Genomic DNA, 11,139 nt, shown 5'->3' with positions numbered 1-11,139 from the left:
CGTGAGCGGCAGAGGGAGGGGGGCCGGGGTTGGTTTTCTTTTTTGTTTTTGTTTTTTTCATTGGAAAGCAGAATAAACTGTTCAACCCCACCCGGCTGCGGGGCTTTCCTTGGGGCGGAGGCGCGGGGCGGGGCGGGGCAGCGCTGAGGGGAGCCCCGGGGGAGGCGGGACCGCGGCGTTCCCGGCAGGCGCTGCGCGGGGCAGTGGCGGCGCCATGTCGGTGGCCTTCGTGCCCGAGCGGCTGCGCGGGAAGGCGGAGGTGAACCAGGAGACGCTGCAGCGGGTGAGGGGGGGAGGCCGCGGGGGGTCGGGGAGGGGGGGGGGGCCAGTGCCGAGCGGGCGCTGACGGCGCTGTGTGTGTGTGTGTGTGTGTGTGTCTGTGTGTGTGTGTGTGTGCCCTAGCTGCTGGAGGAGAACGACCAGCTGGTGCGCTGCATCGTGGAGTACCAGAGCAAGGGCCGGGCCACCGACTGCGTGCAGTGAGTGGGGACGGGGCGTGGGGGCTGAGGGGCGGGCACCCGTTGTTGGGGTGGGGGTGGGGGGTGTGCTTCCCTCCCTCCGTGTCGGCCAAATCACCAAAGCGCTGCTTAAAGGCCGGGTGACTCACCCGTCAGCAGGCAGTCACGGCCTCCAGTCCTTCCGCGTAACGTCTCCTCCTCTCGCAGGTACCAGCACATCCTGCACAGAAACCTCATTTACTTAGCCACCATCGCTGACGCTACGCCCCCCGACACACAGAAGGCTGCAGACTGACGGCCTGCACCTGCACACACGCCGTGATGGGTTTGAGAAGCTGTAGGAACACTGGTGTAGAGCCCCACCTCGAGAGCTGAGAAGGCATAGTCCTGAAAGGCTGGTAAAGAGGCATACTTCTACGTTAACAATATGAGTGGAGTTCCTTTATGTAGTATTAGAATAGGTGTTTCTCCTGTTATTATAAGTAGAGCTTCAAGGAGGTAATTGTCACATTATTTTCTCTATGAAAAATGTAGTATATTTCTGAGAGGAGCATGATGGTGGGGACAGCACCAGCAGTGCTGCTCTTCTAAGACTTGTGTCTTCAGTGAGGCAGCGACTGTTTCATGACTCAGGTTGTGTAAGAGGAAGGCAAGCCTTGAGTTTCTCTCTCGCTCCTAGATGACCATGGTGGGTGCTGTCAAATTGGTAAGCAATAGCCTGGTTTGTTATATTTTACCATAAATATTATGCTTAAACAAAAAGATTTTCTATGTAAAACAGTGTAGTCTGGATTAATGTGACACATTCACTAAAACTTTGTTGAATAGGAACTTTCATAGGAAAGATAGGGCTGTTGCATAGCGGACGGCAGTTAAGCAGAAGGGCGAACTGTAACCTCCAATTGAGTGAGCTGGGCTTTTGCTCCACTTGCATCAGGATTTCTCATTCCTGCTTGAAATGTTCTGTATTACAGACTCTGTGAACAAGTAAATTTGGCGAAATGGATTTATGTGTGTTGTGGGTGTTTGTCAGCACTTACCTTCAGCAAGGGGACAGCTTACTTGTATACCTGAGTATGCGTTTCTGTGGCACCATTAACATAAATTAAATATACCCCTCCCCCCATTTTAAAAAAAACAAACCACAAAGAAGCAACTCTGCACTCACTACCACCAAAAATATTTACCTTGCCAGAAACAAGCAACTTGAAGTTTTAGCAATGTTTCTCTGCCCTAGTTCAAAGATAACGCTAAGGCCTTCTCTAAATCATGCACTTCAGTGCAGTCTATGTAAAAGAATAGCTTCCAAGATGGTTCAGGTTGTACAGTGCATGAAGTTCCTTTTTTTTTTTATGCATCAGTAAGTAGGCAGTTGACAATTTCCAAACTGCTAAATAACCCCATATTAAGGAAGGTAAGATCTTGGTTTACAAACCAAAGTTACAGTTTAAGGTGCTGCTTATTTTCAGTAAGGTGCATATTTTAAACAGGTATGACCTATTAAATGTATATCTTTAATAAAGCAAATAGTTTACTTTTACATAAGCTTTAAAATACAAAATGTACAGTTCCAGTTCAGAAGCATTAGCTATTCACAAGAAGCACTGCAATAAGGGTAAGTTAACTAAGCACCAAACCCTTGCACTTGGCAGTGTAAGTGAAATTTAATGGCAAGACTCATTTGCCAAGTGCAACAATTCTTAAAGTTACCAGTGTTCAGAACAATCGGAAGCAAAGGACATAGTAGCACCTACGTGGTCAAAATGCAGACAAACTTAGTTTCCTCAATTCACTTCTGTAGGTCCAGAAACCTGCCAGCATTTGTATATATGAATCAGCTGCAAAAATTAGAGCAGTAATTTTTGGCACTTGTTAGGAAAAGTTCAAAATTAAGTGTTTTCAGTAACTTCCATTTTGGTCTTAGTATGAATAACCAGTAAGTACAACCAAATTTAGGATTTAATATTAGATCTAAATGACAAGATTTAGTAAACTCAAAACCATTCATCAAGTTAAATAACCACTAACATTTTCAGCAGAAGGTTTTCAAAATTATAGTAGTACAGACCATTAACAATTTACAGACAAGCCACACTGATTGTGCAAAGCACATTACTGTAAAAAGTCTATGTACAGCAAACAAATCTTTGTAAACATGGTAAGTATGAAGTTTCAGAAAACATGGTGACAATATCATAAATACAGGCAACATTGGCATCCTCAAACAGCACAAAAAGGTAACAATCTGGGCCTGCAAATATAGCCCGTCACCATACAAACAAAAAGGTGGATGGGTCTTAAATACCCACATGTTTAATAGTTTTAGTGTTGTGTATACCTATTTATATATATATATATGTATTTATTTTTTGGTATCTTTAGATATAGATGTACTTAGTTTGTAAAAACAAAAACAACAAATGTGCTTTCTCTTCATTGAAAAATTATGTAGTTAGAACTAATAACCCATTTTACTAGTAGTTAACATATTAGAATGATATGACTTAAGAAAAATACAAAAATAAGATTAATACTGTCAAAACTCTTATACCAGAAAATATTGTGGTTTTTAGACTCTTTCAAAGATGAAATATGAAAATTTAAATAAGCTCTAACTATATAAAGAATCTTCTGTAATCTCAGTTAATATACAGTGGGATAGCTATACATATATTTACCATTGTTCTTCACTTTTTAAGCACCAGTCACTCCCAGATCCACTTTGGTTGGAAGATTATTCCCAATTCCACAGGTTCACTTAATGGCACATATTGACTGCAAATAATTACTTTATCCTTTTAAAAAAAATAATGTTCTTTTAGCTAACTGCTACCCCACATTTCAGTTCTAGTATCTTCTGAGCCAGCTCACAATTTTTTTTTTATTTTTTTAATTACTATTTTTTTAATCAACTGTAGCATCTGAAATAAGACTTTAAATATATGCAAGTAGTCTTTTAGGCTATAATTTCACACATTTAAGGAGCACTGTGTGGATAAAGCCTTTGGCCAAATGAAACGGTAACAAGTTATCTATGTATTTGAAAACCAGTGTCACGTTATCCACACAGATGCCATCTACTTTCAGCAGCTCAGATTATAGTTGTGACACAAATTTGAGTGGTTCGGTTGATCTATACTTAGAGTAAGGAAACTACCACAAAACTCAATTTCGCAACTGTTTCTGCAACAGTTTCATAATGAACTCACTTGTGTGGCACGTGAAAAGCTGCTGTTGTACTTCATTTAAAAAAAAAAAAAAAAAAGTTGCCCAAAGGCCATTTATGGAGAATACAAAGGTTTTACAGCTTGTCCGTTATAAATTTAAACACAGTGTTGAGCAAAGTGACCACTATATATTTGCTTCAATGTGTTTCAGTAAGATGTTTAACTATAAATCTATATGAAAATAGCTATAAAATACAGTGTTTCTTGTATGGTAGTCCTTCAGCAGTTTTTTAAAAAAAAGCTTTTGAAAGTAAAGGCAATATACACATTTTTAAAAGCATTTCTAAATCACAGTTTTGGGCTGTTCCATGTACATCAAACAAACATATTGGCCATATTGCTCAGCACTGCAAATAAGATTCAAGAGTTTGTAGATCCTCCCCCCAACATCCGGCCCCCAAGCCCTCTCAATTCCATATTTAATGAGATAAACAGGATCTAGCCAATACACAGTTATGAAACAAAGGATATGTAGTTTATGACTGTTTGGCCCTGTGCTGCGTTTTCCAATATGAAAAGCATTTAGTACTGATGCAGGTAAGATGGTCTGCGTTCGTGCTTCACTGGAAAAGATTTAAAGCCCTTATTCATCTGTTTGTGCTGGGAAGCCTGTTGCTGCGATTGCTGTTGCTGCGCATAGGCAAAGCTAGAGGAAATTCCTGTTGCTGGAGCGCAGTCGTTGGCTGCTGCCCACACAGGTGACTGGAGGATCTGCATCGTGTCACTCCACTGGCTGACCGGGCTGCTCATGGGATACAAAGATGCACTCTGACTGGGTAGTGTATTCGTGACAGAGGACGCATGCTGCCAGGGTGCCTTTGGAGGCCAGGTTTTGGTTTTATTATCCTGAAAAAAAAAAAATTAAAAAAATTAGTTGTTGTTTTGTGGTTGGTTTTGTTTGACCAAAATGCTTTTGAGACAATATATCTTATTCCCTCTCAACAACATTTCAGAAGATTAATCTTTAAAAATAGAACTGATGCATATATATAACTACTCACTCTTTTACTTGCCTTTTGAAAAACCTTTATTTACTTCAAGCACTTGTCTTTACTAATAGTAGCCCTGCCGTAAGTCAAAATGTCTAGTAAGATAAGTGATACTGGTGATATACTCCGTTTTCTCTGCACAGACAATTTAAGTTGTCTGTGTTACCTCTTCACTTAATGTGAAACCTTGTTTTCTCTATCATTACAATTTTTGCTACAAGGGAAACGTTAAATCACTTTCGATTTTAATATTTAAATCTGGCAACTGGTAAAAAAAAAAATTAGTACTACTTGAGTGGGAATGAATTGAGATTTAGCTGAGGTAAGCGATCTGGAGGTACAAATGCTATTCTGATTGTTTTCCTAGTGAAAATGAGCCCAAAACACACATGCAGGAAAAATGCAAATAACTAAGCAAAGCCGTTTTCTGCTTACCTGATTACGGTCGTCTGCTGCAGAAAGAAGAGGTGGCGATGGTAGCGTACTAGGTTCCTGTTCGCCACTACTGTGTTTTCTGCCCCAAAAAAAGAGAGTGACATTTACTGTTTTTTTTCTTAATGAGTCACCTGCATTAATCTGCTACTACCATACACTACTCTGTAGTTTCAGTCTGTCATACCTGACAGCCCAGAATATGTACCGCATGTTTTTCCTCAGTACAGGTAAAAATACAAGCTGTTGCAGCAAGAAATTCATTACTGAAAGGGAAAGTGTTAAATACAGTGTTTCAGCCAACAACTGGCTATTTGCACAGATACTTACTTATATGAAGATTTAGCTGCTAATAACTCAGTCTGTGAATTCCTAGCATTAAGATCAGACACATTATACACTGATCCATATCAACAGTGTAGTATGCACACTGACATTCATATGACTTCATCTAATTGGCAGGAGTTAAATCCTTTGTATGGCTACTTGAATTATCAAAACACACGAATCGTATGAAGCAATGTGTATTCCTGGTTATTTTGCTAACCTTCTCTGCTTTACAGCAGCAACAAGGTCTGGCCCTGAGAACATGGAGAACAAGCTGTCTCCATTGGCGGAAGAGGTCTCATCACTTGAGCTGGCGGAGTCTCCTTGAGTACCAGACCAGCTGTTTGTCACATCACTGGAAGACAAAAAGTTGTATTAGTCCTTGTATTTACGGTGCCTGATCCGACTGTATGCTTTGGTTAGCTATGCTGAATCTCTGTGACAGATGACAGAACATAATTTTTTTTTTTTTTTTTTTGTAAAACACAGAACATGAATACTTTTACATATTTGCTTCTGAATGATCACATCACTGCTTTATCTGTTACAGTCACTTCATATATTCTACTAAAGTCAATATAATGTTGTCACAGTCTCTCCTGGTCAGGAAAGGAAAACAAATGATTACTAGTTTTGCCATCACTAAGCTCTCGGCTCTTCCACTGCAAAACTGAGCTAGAATACATACTTGCTCTACTGGTTTTAAGTTAGCCTTAGGCTCACAGCTATCATGATATGGACAAACAGACAGAGGTTCTTGAAACACTTGCTTCGTAATAAATTGTTATTACTTGGAAAAGATTAAGCACTACTAACATACTTGCTGTAATGTAATGGATAAAATCTGGAAAGCTGAATTCAGTCAGGTGCTGTAACTTCCACTGCATCACTCCTCATCAAAAATACAATTTAGAGGTTTTCACAATACTGAAATAGGAACGTTTTGAATCTGTTATAAAGCCCTTATTTCCTCTGTTTGAGTCAAACTCAGTACCCAATCTACTCTGAAGAACATAAACAAATGTCAGTGCTTCAGTATCAACATGGTAAGGGCTCCCGTTTCTCTCTCGTGACAGTAAGCTGCAGCTTTTACAGATGTAGCAGCAATCAGAAAGAAATACCCTGTATTCCCATGTTCTCCCAAGCTTCACTGTAATGCAGATCCAAATACCAAAAAAAAAGAAAAGCAGCCTGTCCAATCTCTTACCTTTCTGTGAAATACTCAGGAAAGGGCCAGGTTTTGTGAGGATCATCAGGAAGAGGCCAGTTGCTACGTGTGTTGCTTGGACGACGAACATGCTGTGCTTGCCTTTTTTGTTGCATAGCCTGGTTGACCCCAGCAACATAGCGGGCAAATTCTGGATCAGACCCAACTGAATAAAACACATGAAGAAGTCAGTTGCTGACATTCAGCTATTTCTACTGCACTTACTCCCTTCATTTAATCCTCTAGACTTGACCATCCCCCAAGAGAAAGTAAGCGCCCTCACTGATAGTAAGTGCCAGACAATTGATGCCTCTTGATGGAGCAGTGAGGAACACTAGCAGGACAGGTTTTAATAAAAGTAGAGAAGTACCGCTGTACATGGTAGATAATAATTCTTGGGTGGAAATACACCTGCCCCTTGCCAATACTTCAGGGATAAGTATTCACGACTAAGATCATGACCATACACTGAACGGTCCAACATCCAACCAACAAACACTGACAGAATTAAAAGCTGTACGTCTATCCAGTCTCAGAGAAAAAACATTTGAATTTACTACCGTTGATTTGGGATTGCAACATGATTTCCAGCTATGCTGTGATTCTGCTTGCTTCTTGAGAAATCAGAAGCTCAGATTGATCTCATTAGAACACAGAGGCCAGAAGCTACTTCCTACAAAGACTACACAACCATTTTGAAAACATCCTCAGCCTGGACTACATGGTATTTCAGAATATGGCTGATATTTACCAAAAAAAAAGCAGTTATCCTTAAAATAATAGTAATAAAAAATCTTCAAGTCTTAAAATGCTTTTCATTTCCCAAATACCTAATCAGCAGTATGCACTATCTTGCGCAGACACAGCAAAAGCCTTAATGCAAAAGTGTTTTAAATGCCCAATAAATCAAAACAAATTATGTATGCGTTAAAAAATACTCTTAGGAGACAGTGTAATTGAATTTCCAAGGCTTTACAGTTGGACTGAATTTACGGAAAATTTCTCAGCTACATGCGTAATAGTCACAACACGAAGCACACAGCTGCTGGCTTGCTTGTCTCAGTTTTAAAGAGCGAAGAACATCCAAGTGTGCACAGCTTGGAAAACAGAAATCGAGATGTCTTTCATGTGATTGCTTCCCTATGTTCAGTTCAGCATTTGAAGAAAAGCTTCTTCATTTTCATTTAGCACACTTAGAAAAGAACTCTGCAATGTTTTGTTGCATACGAATTAAAACTATAACAAAGATAACTGTTTCTACACATCCTTTATCATGTAAGCACGGGACAGAGCTACCTGACATCTGTGCAGAAACAAAATGTTCCCACTAATACTTGTTTTCTTTGATAAATACTTATGTCAATTTAAGTTGAGATTTGAAGCTAGACATCCTCAGATCTAAGGATTGGTTCTGAAGGGCATGCAGATTTTTTTTTTCTGTGGATAGCATTAGGTATTAAATTACTCTTATATTCAAAAATAGCAACTTGTGTTGATTTTTACCTCTGTAAAAACATATCAGATAAACAGCTTTTTATGAGATAGATTCACCTGTGAAGATAATTTAAAAAAACACAGATGTATCAACTTTCCTTCTACTAATAAAGCATTAAGTTCTTAGAGATTATACAAGTATGGCATAATACATTTTTAGTAGGTACTTAAGTCTTTGACCATGAAAAATCATCAATTTTATCAATTCTTCATTAGCAGCTTTTCATCTGAATAGTCATCTTTTTCAGACTCTAAAAATATTTATCAAGTATATTTATTTGTTTCACATGACAAAAATCCTAAGAAAGTTTGAAAGTGAAAGTGTGTGTGTGTCTTTTAAAGCTTTCTAGCTAGAGCTTAGATTGAAACCTCCTACATCACAGCTTAACCTGACATGTTATATGAAGAGAGGTTATCTTTCTAATCTATTTGATTGGATTTTTTTTTTTTTTAATCACACATATACACAGATGACAGCAGAAGGATTTGTGGTTTGATGAAAGGTTTTCCTGTTAGTTCTAGTGCTGCCTCTCTCCAGGCACTTTTAATAAATGCATACTACAGAGTTCCTGTAGCTATGTTCCATGCCAACAGAAATTATATTTATGAGAGAATAGATTGTCCTGTTGATCTTAGTAGTGTGAGAACAATTCATTGATCTCCTCTTCGATGCAGACTCTACAATCAATTCAATTCCATAGCTTTCAGGCTACTTGCTTATGGATATAAAATGTTATCTCACTTCCTCTTTGACAATAATCCCCATAAATTTACAATTTATTGGTGGTTCAAATACATATGGCAAACCACATGGCACTTGCTCTTTAGTCTCTAATCCTTCAACATCAGAGCTTTTCACTGCAGTAACAGCTGGAGAGCAGAAACCAATATGATTTCTATGAAACTGCATAGTAATGAAGTTGAAATGCAGGGGTATGGAAAAGATGCAATCCAAGTGTATCTCCGGAGTTCAAGACTGGTAAAGAGCAGGAAATATAATTCGGGGGGGAGGCAAAATACATACATTCATAAGTTAACAATGCTTTTAAACAACTTCAAAAATAACAATAGGAAGAACACTATCTCTAAGTAACTGTTTCAACACTTTGATGTGATCCATATAGGAAAGGTCAGAACTTGTCATCTTAAGCACCTTATCATCTGGTAAATAGCACCAGGAAATAATTATTGCTAGCAATACCTAACAGTACTCTTTTCTTTGTAAAAGGATTCTTATAAAAAGTAATAAAGAAAAGACACACACCTGCAGGGTCAAAAGGTAGAATTTCTCCCAGCATCCCAAACACTCCATCAGTTTGGTCACGATTTGGCCAAGTATTGTTTCTAGGTCCTTGTGGTTTCTGTCCTAACATCTCTGACATCATATTGTCCATATAGCTGCTCACAAGACCCAAACTGTATAAATCAGAGCTTAAATCTGAAAAACCAGGATTGTTCCACTGGTTCATATGAGACAATCCAGCTCCAACAGCTTGGGCTGGCTGCTGTGAAGAACTAGTCAGCCATTTGGTAGGTGCACGTTGCTGTGGTCCAATAGGTTGAAGCAAATGTTGGTAATACTGCATTTGCTGCTGCTGCTTTTGTGACTGCTGTTGCTGTGACAAGCCTTGCTGAGAAGGATGCAGTGGTGTGTGTGAGAGAGACTGCGGCTGCTGTTGTACTGTTCCTGATTTTTGCTCTGTTCCTGTAGAGGATGCAACAGAGTTCCTTCTTTTCACCATCGGAGAAGCTTGCTGGGATTTGCCCATGTTAAAACCAGACAAAAAATCTATAACATCCTGCATTTCTTGGTCAGTTGGTAAATTCATACCTTTGTCATCCTTTCCTTCATCTGGTTTGAAGAAGTTGTCCCGTCTTTCAACTAGAAACCCATTCACTATTTGATTATTTGTGCTCTGAATTGACTGTAATGAATCTGTGGTCCTAGGAAAGTTACCGATGTTTAAAATGCTTTGTAACCGTGCATCTATGTTAGTGGGCATTTTAGTCTTCTCCTCTGAGTTCGAACTTACGAAAATATTTTTGGAAGGTGTATTGGGAATTGAATAACTTCCACTATTACTTGTACTGGTGCAGGAAGTTTTTTTTGTAAACCGTGAAGTCAGTTTTGAGAACGTCTTCTGTAGACCACCTGAAGATTTGCTTCCATTTCCAGATGGCATGTCAACTTGATTCCCAAAGTCTGAGATTTCACGCTGTAACTGGATCTGAATACAAGGCAAAGCTTGCTCCCTGCAACAACAAAAACATTTATCAAACCACTTAAAAAACTTCATTTATCCTAACATCCCATTGGTTGTCTAAAGAAATTTAACTGAGTTTGTATTTTGGAGAAAAATGTGCACTTGGGTAATAGAAAGTGAAAGAAATAAAAGCAAAGGTCTCAGATTGCTAAATTCATCAGCTTCTTCCTATGGTAAGAATTTGAACTATTACTAACATTTGCAATAGCATTTATTACTCTCCTTTCCTTAAGAAATGTTAATTGTGCTTCAAAATCTAAACGGAGGTATTTATTTTAAAATATGTTATATATATGTATTTTAACGCAAGAGAAACATACCTCCATACACATGGATAAGCTGCTGTTTAAAAGAAAACCTCTGTATGTTAAATAGGTACAAGGTACCTATACAGAGTCCCAGTTTCTTGCATGGAAGTTTGACTACTGATTTCCCTTTCTGATGAACTAGTGCTATCCGAATTCTACAGTACAGCCTTTTCAATGATGATGGCTTTGTTTAAACTGGAAAAAGCGAAACATGAGGCTCAAGAAGAGATGTACCTTCCCTCCTTCCACCTGTGTATGTCAAACACAGCAGTATAAAGCACGTCTACTAGACCCAAAGTCTTCTCTGGATCCAGACTCCTCTGTAGCAAAGACATTGTTGCTGGATCTTCCTTCAAACACCTGTAATCATTAAGATTAACATTTAAAAATAAAAGGTTTGAATTTCACATTAAACAATTTTACCATGCTAGTC

At 38.9% G+C, this 11,139-nt stretch overlaps 2 protein-coding genes across 3 annotated transcripts in view; one reads left to right on the top strand and one right to left on the bottom strand.

Annotated features, from left to right (window-relative positions):
* The first annotated feature begins 177 nt into the window (after positions 1 to 177).
* Positions 178 to 1,458, top strand: SS18L2 (SS18 like 2). The gene is made up of 3 exons (XM_084294584.1): positions 178 to 283; positions 403 to 479; positions 666 to 1,458. Exons 1-3 carry the CDS (start codon positions 215 to 217, stop codon positions 751 to 753), a joined length of 234 nt encoding a protein of 77 aa, XP_084150710.1. The 5' UTR covers positions 178 to 214; the 3' UTR covers positions 754 to 1,458.
* A 493-nt stretch (positions 1,459 to 1,951) lies between these two features.
* Positions 1,952 to 11,139, bottom strand: part of GARRE1 (granule associated Rac and RHOG effector 1) — a 53,463-nt gene continuing 44,275 nt past the window's right edge. For both annotated transcript variants that reach the window (XM_084294704.1, XM_084294703.1), the window contains 6 exons: positions 10,941 to 11,066; positions 9,399 to 10,387; positions 6,641 to 6,806; positions 5,654 to 5,788; positions 5,110 to 5,188; positions 1,952 to 4,531 (listed from right to left, as the gene is read on the bottom strand). In XM_084294704.1, coding sequence (XP_084150830.1) covers positions 4,208 to 4,531; positions 5,110 to 5,188; positions 5,654 to 5,788; positions 6,641 to 6,806; positions 9,399 to 10,387; positions 10,941 to 11,066 — 1,819 coding nt within the window. In that variant the 3' untranslated portion in view covers positions 1,952 to 4,207. The remainder of the gene's footprint in view (positions 4,532 to 5,109; positions 5,189 to 5,653; positions 5,789 to 6,640; positions 6,807 to 9,398; positions 10,388 to 10,940; positions 11,067 to 11,139) is intronic.

The sequence above is a fragment of the Netta rufina genome (genome assembly GCF_964035555.1).
Source record: "Netta rufina genome assembly, chromosome: 13".
In the NCBI taxonomy this organism is placed as follows: domain Eukaryota; kingdom Metazoa; phylum Chordata; class Aves; order Anseriformes; family Anatidae; genus Netta; species Netta rufina.
This window is presented reverse-complemented; position numbering and strand designations above follow the sequence as displayed.